Source organism: Drosophila subpulchrella, chromosome 3L, assembly GCF_014743375.2.
Source record: "Drosophila subpulchrella strain 33 F10 #4 breed RU33 chromosome 3L, RU_Dsub_v1.1 Primary Assembly, whole genome shotgun sequence".
Classification (NCBI taxonomy): Eukaryota; Metazoa; Arthropoda; class Insecta; order Diptera; family Drosophilidae; genus Drosophila; species Drosophila subpulchrella.
The window spans coordinates 20,533,520-20,550,800 of NC_050612.1; the positions used below are offsets into that span (position 1 = coordinate 20,533,520).

The following is a 17,281-nucleotide window of genomic DNA, read 5'->3' on the forward strand; positions in this document are numbered from 1 at the left end:
TTCTTAAAAACGTGAATTCTTCAGGCAAGTTATTTCAATCGATAACTCACCTTGCCCTGACCGGATCGGTCCAGCAGCATCAAACCATTCTCCGTTCCGATCAGCAGGTTGACGCCCCAAAGCGCCGCGCACAGGATCTCCGAGTTGAAGCGCTTCTTATACTTACGGATTTCGGGCGTATCGTTGGCCGCCTCGTGGGAGGTGGGCGTTACGTTGACATTGACATGCGACTCCCGGCGCGAAGGACCAGAGCCGCCGGCCCCGAAGCCAAAGGTCAGGAAACTGCGCTGCTTCTGTTGCAGGGCGTAGGCGTGCGGGGGCAGCGGATTGGAGATCGAGGCCGAGGACGTCGAGGAGCAGGGCGTCAGGTGGTGCAGGTTCGCAGAGGAGGAAGAAGCAGATTTGTGCAAGAGATTAGTAATACTGCTGGAGGAGCGCGTCTTGCTGATCGAATTCTTGGGCGAATTCTGGCGCGAATTCGAGGACGAGGAGGCGAGCGATATAGTCGATTGTGGCGAATGATTGCTGCTAGTAATCACGCCGCCCACAACGCTACCGCCCCCCAAACCGAGACCGCCGCCGCCGCTTCCGCTGCTAGCGATAAACGATTTCGATGGCGTGGAATGCACGGATGAGCTAATGGCCGCCTGATACTGGTTAATCGATATAAGTTTCGATTATTTCGATTGTTCGGGTTTTACATTTCATTGGTTTTAAGTAGACCATTGTTTGTTATCCGTACGTTTTGATTATTTGATGTTTTTTTTTAGATTTCATTATCGATATATTTCGATTATTTCGATGATTTGAGTTTTTACATTGGGTTTGATTGGTTTTGGGTATTTTTTATACAGAGAGAAAAGAAAAATAGAAAAAGTGCAAGAAAAATTTCAATTAGTCTTGAGATGTCAACTTAAAATAAATAAATAAAATAATTTACACATGCAAGGTTTGGGTGTGTGTTTCGGTTTATGTGGGCATAAAGGCAGCATTACAAAAGTAAATTGTTTGGTGTTGTTGGGTGTGTTATGTGTGGATGCTTAGACTAACAATAAATTAAAATGTAGCGGAAACTCAGACAATGTTAACAGTGATGGAAAAAAGGCGAAAATGTATTAGGATAAACAAAAACAAAATAAAAATCGATATGTGATTAGTCTTTCCCCAGAGGCCATTGGTAAATATAAGGAAAAATGTTTTAAAAATAATTTGTGTGTTTATTGTGTTTTGAAAACTTTTTGGAAGCCTTTCTTCCAGTGTATGTTGTATGTATGTATGTGGATGTGTGTAAATTATAGTTGCACTGTAGACGAAAAATTAGCGAAAAGGACTGGCTGCTATACAACGCAGAAGACAGTGGATCGCATTGGAAGCTCCACAGTTAAAATTATAATATTGTATTTACAGAGAAAAACTAAAGTCATTCCTAGTGCTGGGAAATAGATGTACAGAAAATGTGTGAAAAATTATCTTCAAGATTACCATATCCTTTAAAGAGAACAGAGCTATACACATAGAGAACATATGACACATTGTGATAATGTGATGAAAAATCATAAGTTGGAGAAAAATAAAACTATACACAAAAGTATTTTCTTGTTTTGGTAGTTGTTGGGATTTGTTTGTTTTTTTTTTTATAAGAGAGCAAATTATACAAAATAAAGAGCATTTTGTCGGTTTGGGGACTATTCGTTCATACTTACTATTGTAATGTTTTGTTTGTTTGTTTTTGATTGGTAATTTGTAATTTGTTAAAATATATCGTAGTGGCCATCAGCTCAAACGTTGCGGAAAGACAAAGCACAATTAAGAAGAAGAAATTTGTTTAAACGTTTTTGGTTCTATATTTTGTATTGTTCACGGTAAATAATTTTTACTAAGTCATGCACTTGGTAAGAGCTTCATACGAGCATGCAAATTATTTTGAATTCTCAAAATTTGTCGACCAATTCATTGTTTACCCTCTTCATAATGAACTTTGCTCCACGTCAAAGAAATATGTTATATATGCTAGAGATGTTCTTTAACTTAGGGATTAGACACATATATATTAGGGGTTAGGAATAAACTGACAAAATCAAAAAAAAACTCAGTTGATATTAAATTAATAATTAGCTTTGATGACTATAAAAATATATTTCAAGGCAAATACAAAACATACTTTTATTGTGTTCTACTTTTACATTAAAAACATTTAAAAAATAATACAAGAAAATTAGTTTTGAGGATTTTCAAATAATTACTCAGGTTAGTACATTATGAGCCACCATACGGAAGTGTTCTGATTCAATCAATATTAAATGTACTTTGAGGTGGAATTGTAAAATAAATGACTGATAATGAACTTTTTTATGATTCTGCTATCGAACCGGAAGATCTTCAGCGGTATTTTCTTAACCATGAATCCTAACAGAGATAATGGAAATGAATCGGCCTGAACGACAGACGGAACGATACAACGAAATATATATTATCACAATAAATAAACTCAACGTGGACACAAGGGTTACGAACGTACAAAAAACACAATGAAAAATCGATTAAAACGAAAAAGACAAGAGGACGAAAGTGGAGTATTTATGGGGCATATTACTCACCTCCTCACTGGATGATTTATCATGGCGTGGTGGCGTTGCCGGCGACGCCTGGCTGAGTAGATCCGGCAGGACGCTGCTGGTCCTTGTCCCAGGAGTTCCCAATCCAGTGCCATCGGCGCCCACGCCGCTGCTGCCACCGCCTCCTCCGCCGCCGCCTCCTCGATTCTGTGTGGGAACATATAGTACAGATTTAGTATATCAAATAAATCCAAACTTTACAAACAATTGTAATGAAATTTTAGAGAGATAGAGAGAGTGGGGTTATAGAATGTCGGAACAGAAACAGAACAACGAAATGAGTCAAAGAACGTACAAAAAAGAGATTCAAGAGCAGCAGCACAAAATAAATGAATGCCAATGAGACACTTTGAGGTTGCCTAATGATGACCCCTCCACTACTAAGCCTCGAATTTTAGCCGCATAAGGATAATAGGTAAAGATACAGATAGAGTTGTGGGTGCGGGTTGTGTGTGTATCCTTTTATACAGAGAGCTTACAGACTATAACATTTATAGGTATCGGTATCGAGTCCTCTGTGTACCTCAAAATTGTTTTAAAGCTAACACTTAAACTAAATTAGCAACAGATTTCAGATTCAGCGCAGCAGGCAGAACGTGGCTCAAGTTGCAAAAACAATCTCTCAGGTTGGGGGCGGTGTGTATTATTTATGTTTCTTAATTAACTTTTCCTCTTGCTAACCAAACCAGCAAACTTTTTAATTGATTTCGAGTTTGTCTTTGTACAGAGAAAAGCTTTAAAACAATTTTGAGCGAAAGCAATAGAATATACAGATGATACAGAGCAGCATTCTAATTTACAGAGTTACATGAGGCAGCAAGAGACAGTGGGTAAATATATATAAACTATTATCCATTTAAAATACAAAAAAAGTGTTAATATTTTTGGAATATATGTAATTAAAAACCCTTCAAATATATCAGTGTCTTTAATATTTATTTAAATAATTCAATCAATATTTAAAAACCAATTAATACCAAATAGTTTATTTTTATTTTACTATTTAATACATTGAAGTTGATTTTACTGCTTTTAAACGATCACTGAGCTGCCTCAAATACTAAAATTCAATCATAAAAGTTTATCGACACCGTATGTTTAACATTTAAACAGGAAGTTTAGGATAGCTTCAACCTGCACTACGGGTATTAAGCTGATCTCATTAGCATTCGATACTTTTGCCTCTTTTTCGGGATTTTTCATTATACACATGATTAGAATACCGATTTTCGACTGTCTACCGGTTATTTGCATTAGTTAATCAGAGTTCTTAAGCGTATTAGATAGCCTTAATTACGGTTGCGGTTAGCTTAAGTCCTAAAATGGCGTGGCTTCTGATTGATTAAAGGAAATTATACAAAACAAATGAGAATGCAATAAGTAATTTAAATATAAAACCAAATAAAACCAAACATGCTCAAGCAATGAAAAGCAAAATAAATACATATTTTTAAGTTAATTCCTAGATGTTTTTTTTACATTTCCAGCTGTTTTTTGATTAGCAACAATGGGTGTGTATTGTTTTAATTATTGTTTTATGTACGAGCTATTAGTTTAAAGTGCGTGTGTGTTTGTGTGGATGAGGTGAGTATGGAGGTAGCGAGCCAAATGGTAAATTTCAGCCTTGTTTTTTGGGTAGTTTGGGTTTGGTTTACGTTTCTGGCGCCAAGACAAAACACAATTGAATGGGATAAATATTTTTGCAATATTCTTTTTGGTGAGTTATGTTCGCAGCATATTTTTTTGGAATAAATGTTTGCCTCTCTGTTGATTTGGTTGTTTTTTGTGCGAGCTGAGAACGTTTACCTGCTGCTGCTGTTGCTGCTGCAGTTGCTGTTGCTGCTGCAGTTGCTGCTGCTGCTGCTGTTGCAGTTGCTGCTGCTGTTGCAGTTGCTGCTGCCTTTGGGCGCGAACGGCAGCATTTTGCAGCACAATGACGGATTCAGTCTTTTCGCGACGCAGTCGCAGGAAATTAAAGTTGCCCAGGGATTTGGAGGGTTTCGGAGCAGCTCCCTTGGTGGCAGTAGTAGTAGTGGCAGCAGTAGTAGTAGTTGTGGCAGCACTGGCTCCTGGTTTACCAGTTCCTGTGGAGGCTGCTGCCGTTGCTCCTGGTTGGGCATTCTCCTTGCTCTTGCTGCTGATGCTGCTGTTGTAAATGCTGTTCCTTTGGTACACGGCACTCGATCTCTGGAGCTGATGGGCCTGCGTGGAGGGCGCCGCCGATCCCGATCCCGATCCCGCCGTGGTTCCAGAACCAGCAGAACCACTCAGCACCGCCGAGTGTCGCTTGGTCAGGGGGAAGAAATCCGAGCTCTCGCGTCGAAAGCCACGCACAAAATTCATCGGCAGTCGGGAATCCGAATCCTGGCGCTTATGCGCCGTGGTATTGGAGCCGCCACTTCCGCTTCCGCTTCCCGATCCCGATCCTGATCCTGATCCTTGTTCTTTGGCAATACTTTGGCTGGCACTTGGTTCCGCCGCCTTCAGCGGCTGATAACCCCTGGGAACGGGTCTCGTGATGGCCTCCGCCACACTGGCCCTCTGCAGCTTCGTCTCCACCTTCAGCGTACTCAGCTGGGAGCTTCGGCTCAGGCTGGCAGTGGTGGTGGGACTGCCACGTCCACTGCCCCTTGGACCAGGGCTTCCGTTCTTGGGAAAGAAGCGATCGAAGTCCCAGTCCCTCAGCAAATTGGATTCATCACCGCGACGCGACGGAGTCACATTCGCCTGCGATGTGGAGGCGGACTTTTGCAGGCGGTTTATGTTCTGCTCTAGTTTCTATTCGGGGGGATATTTCAGGTTCAGGGAGGAGTAGTAGTAGTTGTTGTAGTAGTGAGTACGCAGCAAGAGAAGAATGGTGTTAAGTTGGTCTGGTTTTAATACTTGTAGGCTTCTAAATATCGATTAAAAGAGAGCTTGGTTCGTCCCCACCCACCACAGCATGGAAAGTTTTTCATGAATTCTGCTCTTCATTCCGGTAGGTTACTAAATATACACGAGGGTTGATATATAATATTGCAGATATTCCAGAAATATATATATATAGCAAACCCAAGTATTCGAAAGATATATGGGGTGTGTGTGCAAATGTGCATATATATTCATATGTATGTACAATATCTCGATCGTGTCAACATTCTATGCACCAGTGCATTAATGTTTATAAACTTGCAAACATCACACATGGCTCAATCAAAATATACAAAAAAAGTTGGTAACGAAAATTTAGAAAATAAATTTGTACAAAGAAAGAAAAATTCACGAAAAAGATTTCACACTGTTTACGCCATTAAATTACTATAAAAAATATATATGTATATAGATCAAATCAAGATTAATTTAAATTCATATAAATTTAGTAGGAAAATCAAATCATATTTTAGGCTAGTCTTAAGTAACTCTTTTAATTTAGAGAACCACAACCAGGTTGAACTTAGTTTATATTAGCCTGTTTGAGATTAAGTTGTAATCTATAGATTGTTTTTAATTTGTTTGGGTTGGCAGACCTTTAACCCTACAAAAGCTAGTTTACATATTTTTTGTACAATTGTCACCGATTCACAATGCATATTCCTATGGCTCATTCTGCCCTAGCCCTCACTGATTGCATCTCATCGGAAGAAATCAAAACTAAGAACTAAACTAAACAAAGATTCATACGCATATATGTAAGGATATAGAAGTTGATTTCGGGGGTATATGGATATGGTGCAACTTACGCGCTTCATGATCAAAGTTCGATCTCCGGCCTGATCGTCGTCATCGGGCGTGGGTGGCAGTGGGCGGTTGGGCGGCCCACCGCTGCCATGACTCAGGGGATTTGTCGTATTGGCGTCCTCGGAGACGGGTCCCAAACCGGGCCTATATGAAAATTCGGGTCTGAACATAACGAAAACCAAAAGAAAAGCCAAAAACAAATCGAAAACGAAAAAAAGGGGCGGCAAATCGTTGTTGACGATGGAAATGAAATGGGAGTGGGTTTTTCATTTGGGTGTAGTTGTGGGTGTGGTTGGGGTGTAATTAATGGGGTGTTTAAATAAGTGAGAGACAAGAATGTTGTGAAGTCGGGTTAGTATTCAGAGAGAGAGATGATGTGTTCTTCCTAATCAGGGACCGCAAATAGGTTTTATATTATATTATAACAGCCTAATCACTGAAATTTATTTCACTATCAAGTTATACTAACGTTTATGGCGATAATCTTATGACCGGAAATAATGATCCCATTCTGTGGGTGACTTTGATTTTGCTAAGTGCTTTAATTCAAGGAGAATATTTATAATATCTCAGGATGCTTACGTTATCAACTACATTTTTCTTAAATGAAATACTTTAAATAATTCAAAAAATACTATATCATTGGAATACAATTAAAAAGTAAACATTCTTAAGAAATTCCCGATTGCGGTCCCTAGTGTTTTTTAATTTTCAACTGTGAACCACTTTTGCATCTTCGATTTGTGGAATTTTGCTGCAAACTGCCACGCCCCTTCTTTGCGGTTGTACTTACAGCGGTTTGGGCGGATCGCTGGCCAGTAGGGTTCCATCGTTCCTGGCCCGATCGTTGGGCTCATCCGGCTCGCTGTCCGAATCGCTGCTGTCCAACGGATCCAGCGGATTCACCGGCTGTCCCAGATGATTGTTCGACTGCTGTGGCAGTGCGGCGGCCGGTTTGGACGAACCGCCTCCAGATGCCGATCCCCCGGAGGAGGACAGACCGCTCGACTGACGATTGTTGCGAGGAGGCGCCTCCGGCTGGGCCTGCTGCTGGGATCCCTGGCCACCGGCGGCTGTCTGCGGCTGTGGCTGTTGGGAGAAGACCACGCCCAATTCACTTAATTGTGCTGCTAACACATCCAAATGATCCTACAGTTTTACATTACATTTGTTTTGTTTTTTTCAGGGGCAGGAGGATTTGTGTGTGTGTAGTTTTTGTGTTGTGTATTTTGTTGGGTGTGTGTGTTGAATTGCACATGATACCACAGTTTTTCGGATTTTCGTTTTATTTTTCGAGAGGGGGAATGGGAACGAAAAGTAAGAGAGCATTAGATTGGTTTTTCCTCCGATACGGTACTTATAGATAAAAACGATCAAACACACGCCAGGCGAAAAAAGTGTTTTTGGATCCAGCAGAGCATTACATAGAATCGGTTAGAAAGCTCGGTTGTTAGTCTTTATCTACGTTAGGTGGATGAATATATTCCCATTTCGGCATATTACTTTACGCCGTAACAGCATTAGAAACGCATCAATCAAACAGGAAACTCTATGCTCCAGGTATCAATCTACTTGGGGGGTTAGTCAATCGGTTGAGTTATGGAATCTTTACGCTTTGGAAGTTTAGTTCTCAAGTGGCACGTGCAAAAGGTGTTGATTTTGGGGTTCAAGAGTTACGAGGTGGGTTTTGTGTACCTCCATTACAGTAATTTTGACGAAGGTCCAAAAGGGGGAATTTTTAAGGTTATACACATGGAAAACATTCGACGAATAGAGAGCGTTGCAGAACTTTTAGGTAATATATTAATATGATCTTAAAGAAACACTTAAAATTTTTATAAAAAATAGTTCTGAAACGCACTCTATATTTTAATGTATGCAAACTTTATAGGAAACTCAAGCAGTAAACAAAACAGAAAAGATGCGACAGGCTTGAACTGAAAATCGTAGGACATACCTCAGGTCTCCTTGGTGGTAACTGTTGTTGTTGTAGTCATGATTGTTGTTGTGTTTATTAATATCAAGTGTTCGTTTTGTTGTAATCGTGTGCGGTTCGGAAATCATACGTTGGTTTAACGGCGCAACGGGATGATGTACACATGAGTCAAATCATAAATCGAGAGTTACGCATATAATATATACGGGTTATCAATGCATATTGGTATATGGTATACGTATATATATTTATATTTATAGATTATGTAGGCGCACATAACATGAAAATAAAAGAGATATAAATTAGGATAAGATATGGTATGGTATCGACTTTTACATGGTTAACAAATATGGGTTAAACTAAAGCATTAAACTACATCAAGGGCGGGGGTTTCAAATTACGGGTTACGGACAGAGCATCCTTGCAGAGTTGCCCCAACTATATATAAGCCGGTGGTATTATGCTTTCCCCATTTGAAAGTCATTGCTCTGGAGACCTCCCCATGAGATCGGATTTCCCGATTGCCGCCTTATCGGCCCTGCCCTTTCGCTGTTAATCTACGCCCGATACGCACCGATGGCTTGAAGTTATTCTGCGAATTGCGCTGCTGCTGCTGCGGCGTCTGTCCCGCCGGCTCGCCGCACTTGGGGGTCGGTGGCAATGGCCGATTGGCGTGCGGCGGATCCGGCACCACGATCAGGCGCTGTGGCGGTCTTGCCGGCGGACCCGGCTCCTCAACTTGCTGGCGCTGTAATGGGAAAATGACAGAGGTTTCATTTCGTTTGTACTTGAAATATTTACAATCCTCAAAATACTCCAAACGATTTATCATCATACTATAAATATAATTAAATGTGGATATGAAACTGAAATCTAAAGAAGAATTCGCGGTTTTAAACATTTTTGGAAATATTTACGTGATGACCTATCATTGAGAACTGAGAAACTGTCACTTTCTATCAGTTACAAAAATACTGTGATGCTTGACCTTCGAGGACTGAAGAATTCGCGGTTTGAAACAGTTGTAAAAATACTTTTGTTATGTTTGAACTTTAAGATCTAAAGACTTATCATTGAGAATTGAGAAACTGTCACATTCTATCAGTTACAAAAATACTGTGATGCTTGACCTTCGAGGACTGAAGAATTCGCGGTTTGAAACAGTTGTAAAAATACTTTTGTTATGTTTTAACATTAAGATCTAAAGAATTCGCGCTTCATCACAGTTTTTGACATAAGCTTCAATTGATCACTGATCAATCACCCGAAATAATCTTGGAATCCCTGGGCGACCTTTCTCCTTACCGATGGCGGTTTCGGCTGGCGATTGGCCTGTGGCTGCTGGGCCTGCGCCTGCTGCTGGGCGGCCTGTTGAGCCTGTTGGGCTGCATGGGCTGCCGCTGCTGCTGCCGCCGCCTGCTGTTGCTGCTGCTGGAGTTGCGCCTGAGCCTGGGCAGCGGCATGAGCGGCCGCCGCCTGAGCCTGTGCCTGGGCCATCAGGTGATGCTGCTGCTGCTGCTGCTCGGCGGCCAGGCGACCCTCCTGGATCTGCTGGAAGTTGCGGCGCAACGTATCGCCACCCGGTGCCTGGACAATGGAGCTGTGCTCACCGGCCAGCTGCGGCTCGTCGTCGTCGTTGTCGGAGCCCGAGTAGCGATAGTCCTCGCGCTCCTTTTCCTGCTTGCGCTTCTTGCAGCGATCGATGTGATCCTTCAGCTGGATGCGCACCTGGCGATCTGTGGGCTGGTCCTTGATGAAGGCGTGCTTCAGCAGGTTCTCGGTGTAAGGCCGCTGGTGATAGTCCTTAACTGTTGGCGAAGTCATGGGATTAGTTATGGTTCTTATGGGATTATGATAAGTGAACAGGATGAGTCAAAGAGGAGACCATTAAAGCAGATGACTCACCTAGCACCGTGTCAATAAAGCCGTGGAACTTCTTGGACCACTTCTTCGATTTGAGCCTGGGTGGCGAGTTGCGCGGAATCAGGAAGAGGGCCCGCATCGGATGCAGATCGCAGAGCGGGGGCTGTGACTCAGCCATCTCCAGAGCGGTGATGCCCAGGGACCACAGATCGGAACGATTGTCGTACGTGGCGTCGGGATTCTCGTCGCAGGCAATGACCTCGGGGGCCATCCAGTAGGGAGTACCTTTATGATGGGAGGGAGTGGAGACAGAAAGCCAGTTTAGCAGGTAGGTCGATCGACAGTGGCAGGTGACTCATCATTTAGCTCACCGATGAATGTGTTGCGCCGGCCTATCGTGCGATCCAGCTGGGCGGACACACCAAAGTCCACCAGCTTCACCTCGGCGTTGTCTGTGAGCAGCACATTCTGCCCCTTGATGTCGCGATGGATGACTTTGTTCGAGTGCAGGTAGCTCAGGCCCCGCAGAATTTCGCGGCATATGTACGCGATCCACTCCTCCTTCAGGCTCTGACCCTTGGTGGACTTCACCAGATCCGTGACCGATCCGGCACCGCAGTACTCCATCACCAGCCAGAGCTGATCGTCCTTCCCCGGTGGCGACTTCTTGATAAAGGCTCCGTAGTAGGTGGCGATGTTGCGGTGATTCGAGTATTTCTTTAGCACATTGATCTCCAGCTTGATCTCCTCCTCTTCGTCTTCGGTGACGTCCATCACCTTTATGGCAGCCAATTGACCAGTCTTCGTGTGACGGCCCTGCGAAAGAGAAATATAAGGATTCCGTGAGTAATCTGCACTATTAATATGCTCCTAAACTATTTTTCAAACAATTTAAATTGTTTTCTAAAAAAAAATGATTTATTTTATTCGTTCCTCGTTTGAGGAATATGTTTGTTTATAAAAATGTTTTATTTTTTTTATTAATATTTGATATGGCATTTATCGTTGAAAGAAAAATGAAACTAAATGACGAATTGTTTTTCTTATCGGTCATATAAGTCATAAAATGAAATGTACTGGTTTGGAAATAAAGACTAATGTAATGCATGGTATTTATAGGCTAATCATTTGACTTTCTTTATTTTTTCTAGAAATTGAAATGCGGAAATAGTATCTTTGAATATTTAAAAGCTTAGAACTTCTCCAGCGAGAATCTGAACCGAGTTGGTCATGAGCATTGGCAATGATCGAGGTCAGGCCGGGTTGGCTTTTCCAGAACTCGGTTCATTACGGCATTGAGGCTGTTTAATGCACTTCAGCACCCTCCATTATGCTGTCGACGACAACAAGACGATGACGCCGACGACGACCATGGAGGCGTTGGCTAGTGCAGCGCTATACATATATTCTATATATTTTATATAGCCTGTGGGTCTCTGACGCCTCCACCAGCCCCCGCCGGGCGTCAACCAACTGCGACGCATAAAAAGTGATTAAGTAAACAAAAGCAGCCGCAACAGCATCATCGGCATCGACTCCAATGGAATCAAACAATAGAACGCAACGTGGAGAGGGAGGAGGAGCAAGTGGAGGGCAGAGAACTCTGTCTGGAGAGGAGCATCAACCTCGAGTGGGGTAATGTGTCTGCTCAATCAGAGTGTCAAGTAGTTAAGGTAAACATGCCACAAATATCTATTCAAGAGCGCCACGAAGGTGACTAATTCAAGGCCTGGAAGGGGAAGTCTAAAAAAAAGATTGAGACACTGAGAAAAAGGAATTCAACTGCCGAATTGTTGTGTACTCCAATTCAAAGAACACTTGAGGTTGAGTAAGGTCTTTCCCTCTTTCGGAATAGTCTTTTAGACTTTAAGGTCAAGATTAAACAATCTTCAAGTATAAATACTTATTCGTATTTTAAAGTAAATCTATCTTTAGCACTATAGATTTCAGGCTAAACACTTTAGAATAAATGATTCTATTCAGTAAACATAATACATCTGCGTTATTCTTAGTTTTAAATAAACAGTCTGTTCTCAAGATTGTATATTTTACGATAAACTATTAAGTCTGTAAGCCAATGTTTGTCCCTTTTAAAGGTCAATGACTTGAATACAAGATCTATAGTTTTGGAGTGTTATATCCCCGCGAATAAAACACTCTGTATCAAGAACTCTACTTTCTAATTTGTGACAGTTTAAACTACTTCGCCTGAGATTGAAGAGCTCCAATTATTTACCTAAAGTTTTCAAGTCCCGCCTGCATCTTTGGCGCTTAGAGCTGGTATTTAGACCCAACCCCAACTAGTTTCAATTAGCCTGCCACTTTAATCAAACTCGCAAATTGTTTTTTATTCTCCACCCCCCTTCCTTCTTCCGGCCAAGATTGAGTTGTCCTGACCAACCGGTTCCTGTTTTAAAAAGTGCTCCCAGCATCAGCTGCCATCGCATCTCCGTTGCGGCTGTCGTGTCGCCTAAGCCGCTTTTAAAGTCATTTTACATTTAATACAGTTTTAATTGAGTGAGCAGGAGCATCATGCTGCGGCCCCATCCATAAATCAAAATGCTTAACGAGAGATGATAACAATTTAAGTGACGATAGTCAGACGATGAAGATGACGATGCGGCTATGGTATATGGTATGGTATGAAATGTTGCCCGTCGGCTCTTCGATGTTCTCTTTAAGAGGGTGATTACGATTTGGTTTCTAGTTTGCAACCCACGGGGGAAAACACTTTGGAAACTCTATCGTCTCGCTGATCTATATCTGTAATGGCTTCAGGTTGATGGCTGTATTTTAGGCACTTTTATTGGTCTTATGTTGGTTTTGTATATATGTTTCTGTTAAATGATGTGTGGAAGACTGTGAGCATTCAGTTTATTAGTTTTCTAAATAAAACTTACTTCTCTAGCGGCTTTTCTACTTTTCGGGAACCTGAAGAATTCGCGTTATTTGTATAATAATAATATTGAAATACATAAAAGGTTTTTTCGAAGGTTATTTAAGCATGAAATTCGATTATAAACAAATAGACTAAGTCTTTAAAAACTAAACTGTTCCTAATGGTTTGATTTCTAGTGTATTCCATAACTCATCTTGAAAAAATCAGTCATTTTCTTTCCGCTTATTGATTAGTTAGACGAGGCGTTACATCTTGGCTAGATTCTATCAAAAAGTTATTAAAAAAAAGATTTAAACGAAGCGGGAGGAGCTTGAGAATGTCTTGGCCATCATCGCATCATCATCATCAGATTCTAACTGTGCTGCAGATTTTATGCAAATTAATGACATGCACTAATGGAGCCTGACTTGTGGAATAGAACGAAATTGTGCACAGAGAAATCGATTAGACAGGCTCAAAAAAATATAAATCAGAGAGATGGGGAAATTTCTAGCAGGTGTTGTAAGTACAATTACCAGGAAATTGTCGTCTTTGATTTTTGAGTTAGTTAAAAAAACCCCCCCGAGCTATACATCTATGTAATCGAAGAAGAAAGATGATTGCCGCAATTAATACAAAGAAAAATATTTGTGAATCACTCAGTGCAGTCCCACTCTCCCCAGGCATTTGTCCACCTCCCTTCGGTTTCTTCTTAAAAGCCCAAAAGCAAATAGAGCTAAACAATCCGCAGAAACAAATAAACAAAGCAACTGACGACGACCGACAACGACGACAAGCCTTTTGCCATATAAAGCCCGCCGCGACCGAAGAAAAAAGAAAAATCGCTGAATTTGTAATATAATCAAAATGTGAAAATGTTTTAAAGGTAAAGTCAACAATGGAATGGAACTCAGTCGACTGGTGCAGCTGTCCGATTCGGGTTGGGATTTGCCTACCTATGCACAAGAGATGGTTTATGATTACCACACCGAGCACGAGTATCTGTCAGATATACCGGGCATACATACTCACACTCACAGTCACACTCACGGCTGTAGAAACAGATATGGATACGGATAGCAGCGCAAATAAAATCAAGCGTGAAAAGAAACCCAAACAATAAAACAATCAACCCGATGATATGCCACAAACATACAGATACTTGGGTGCTAGGGTGGACCTTTATGGCTGAAGATTTCGAATCTTCAATTACAATGTATTTCAATTAAAGGCAATAACTTTACTTGAATGGGGTATTATAAAATTAATGTTTCTTATCCTTTAAATCCATAAAAGTGTAAGCCCACTTTAATTCGAGACTGCAGGTCCGCCCTAAAACACCTTAGTGTCTATAAGAAAACAATAAAAATGCATAATCAGGCGGAAAAAATATTCTCATAAGCATTGTATATACCGGATCGTACAAAGTATACGTAAGAAAAGCATTTGCAATATCTTGTTTTGGAAACTCCGCTCTACCCCCTTTCGGAAACTAAGCAAGTCGTGTAAATTGTCGACAAAAATCCCAGTGGAAAAAAGGCAAGAAAAATTCGCAACAGACGCTGACAGAAAAAATATGATTTTAGTCTGCAAGCTGGGTGATAACAGAAGAGGGAAAAAATATAAATATATAAACGCAAGTCGGAAACTGACGTTGCATAAGAGGCAGCAAAAAATGCAGTCAAGTGCTGCCTCTCCTATAAAAATGGCCCAAAAAGATCAACTTTTGGACATGTTTTTCAAGTTGCCTCAACTTGGCACGCAAATCGCTTGAAACAAAGCTGAGGAGAAAGGGAAATGCTTTTTATACACACTTTATATGCACGGGGGAAAAGTGAGATACAGAGTTAGCTGGAAAAAATGGTGCTCTGTTTGCGATAAGGCCAGAAATCCCCACTGATGTTGATGAACCGGGCAAACATGTGTTCTATACGATGGTACAGAGGAACATAAAAGAGGAAATGGAAATTTTTTTAACAGATTAGCCGAGAACTGGGATCAAGGAAAATGGGAAATTTAGATATAGGTCGTCGAAGGGAAATGACTCGACAAAAAAGGTCACAGGAGATCCCATAACTAAAACAAAAACATGATTATAGATCTCTTCAGTTAAGATATTTATGACCGTCATTTATTATTAATTTATGATGGTTTCATAAACTAGATTCTGTTCCAACTTCCCGTTCCACTACTCCCATTTCCATGCAAATTATATCGACAACGACATGGAACTGGATCCACCCACCTGCCGATGGTATTGGGTAACCCAAAGCCAAAGAGTCCCAACCACATGAAGCCGAAAGGAAACCAAACCGCATTGTACTGTCACATTTTTTCCTCTCTTCTGCTGCCTGGCACCTTTCATTGAGCTTTGTGGGCATATTAATTGTGGCAACTGAATCCAACTGAATCTTGGAGCTCCCACACAGCCGCAGAGGCAATTCAATTACAACTCGAATACGAATACGAATACGAATAGAAAACCACAGCACCACGCCCGTGCGATGCGTCAAGTAAGGTACAATATATATATGTATATACGTGGTATCATAAGTAACCCACCAACCCAAAAACCCACCGAGTGGCAACAGCCTCCAATTTGGCCCACTGGCCCACAGAGTTGGGAACCTCCAGTTCGGAGCACCAGTGCAACTCACAGCTGCGTTTGGCCAACTTACGCAACATTTGTGCATAGTTTTTATACATTTCGTTTTTTTTTTTGTTTTTTTTGCTTTTTTCTCTGCCAGTTGATCAGTGTGCAAATTTGTAGACTCCATTTGAAAGGTGATTAGGTGGGCTGCAGTGGGGTTAAGAGGGCAGCGGGGCGGGAGGGGGAAGGTTAGCGCTCATCAATTACCAATTGTTGTTAGTTTCGTTAATTAACTCGGGTAATCAAAGTTTTTGTTGTGTTGCCCCGGCGAGCAGTTTAAAAACTTTTAAGTATACCCCTCCCGAGAGTGGAAAACAGTGGAACATCTATAACATTTTGTTAGGATTTAGTATAGTACTTATTTTAGATCACATTATTTGTTGTGTCTAGAAAAAACTGTATTGAAGTGGGAAAATATATTTAGTTTTTAATATTTTGAAAGTATTTTTTAGGTTGATAATAATCCATAACCAAATATTAAAACGATTATATGATCAAAGGGTTAAAATATGGAATTGAACGGTTTTCAATAACCCTTTCAGTTTAATATAATATATTATATTTTTAAAGATATTGAATTAAGAAATGGTTCTAAAATTTAAACATTCTTAAATTCTTAACATTTTTGAACCCTTTCACAGTACTGATCTGCAACCTGTAGAGGTTCTACTGTATTTGGAATCTGGATCCAAGTTTCCACATCTCGTTTGGTGTGCGAGTGTTTGCAGCTGGCTCATTAAACGGCAATTGGAGGAGAAATAGTGCTTGAAATTTTTGTTTAAATTTATCCCCAGATATATATGGCTCACAATTGGTCAGCGTTCGAAGTGCTTTTCTATCCGCCGCTGTGTGCCGCGAGTCGATCGCCGTGGGTCGGTGGTGTGGGTCAAAGGTTAGCCGGGCCAATAGTTGCATTTACAACCCAACTTGACCCCCCCAACCAGCTCCGTTTCCCTCTCGCTCTTTCATTGAACCACTTAACAGGCTTTTTAGCACTTGGCTGCATTTCATTAAATTGAATTTTCCCAGCCGTCAGGAGAGAGGAGTGTGTCTGAGTGAGGGAGTTCGAGTGGAGCGCCGGGAAAACCGAGTTCAAAGTGTTTGAAAAAGCTTTCCATTTTGTATTATTGCCAGGTTGCTGCTGCCATAGCCTCCGCCACCTGGTTAACCTAGTTAGTCAAAGTTTGTTGTTTGATGTGCCAGTTATTTTTGGATCCAAAGTGCTGGGGCAAATGTAATTTTGGCATTTGCCGTTTACAAATTTATAGGACATCGCAAAACAGCTGTCTAGACAAATTGCCTGGAAATAAATTTAGAAGGCAAATTTAACCCATTTGAAACTCCAAGAAATCGATTAAAAATGCCAAATATCCTATCATTGCATCCCTTTATAGTTGACAACATCTTAGATCTCTTTGAAGAGGTTATTATTTTGTACAAGATTTCCGAACCCTTCAATAATCCCTTAAGCATTTTATATACCCACTTCCGATTGCCCACATTCGTAATCGAAACAATTTCCCCCTATTTCACAATCAATTACCAGCACAATTATTGGTTATTCATTAGATTTACCACGCATTAGTTGAATGGCAATCACAAAAACAATTTGCATGGGCCAA

At 41.1% G+C, this 17,281-nt stretch overlaps 1 protein-coding gene across 13 annotated transcripts in view; it reads right to left on the minus strand.

The window, feature by feature from the left end:
* The window catches only part of LOC119555645 (serine/threonine-protein kinase mig-15), a 36,167-nt gene that overhangs the window by 2,843 nt on the left and 16,043 nt on the right, over nt 1-17,281 (minus strand). For 2 of the 13 annotated variants that reach the window (XM_037867180.1, XM_037867181.1), the window contains exons 4-13: nt 10,503-10,947; nt 10,174-10,416; nt 9,574-10,076; nt 8,843-9,016; nt 8,290-8,310; nt 7,126-7,481; nt 6,335-6,494; nt 4,422-5,393; nt 2,598-2,762; nt 51-653 (exon numbers count right to left, since the gene is read on the minus strand). In XM_037867180.1, coding sequence (XP_037723108.1) covers nt 51-653; nt 2,598-2,762; nt 4,422-5,393; nt 6,335-6,494; nt 7,126-7,481; nt 8,290-8,310; nt 8,843-9,016; nt 9,574-10,076; nt 10,174-10,416; nt 10,503-10,947 — 3,642 coding nt within the window. The remainder of the gene's footprint in view (nt 1-50; nt 654-2,597; nt 2,763-4,421; nt 5,394-6,334; nt 6,495-7,125; nt 7,482-8,289; nt 8,311-8,842; nt 9,017-9,573; nt 10,077-10,173; nt 10,417-10,502; nt 10,948-17,281) is intronic. The other 11 variants (XM_037867185.1, XM_037867184.1, XM_037867189.1 and 8 more) reach the window with 11 other exon arrangements.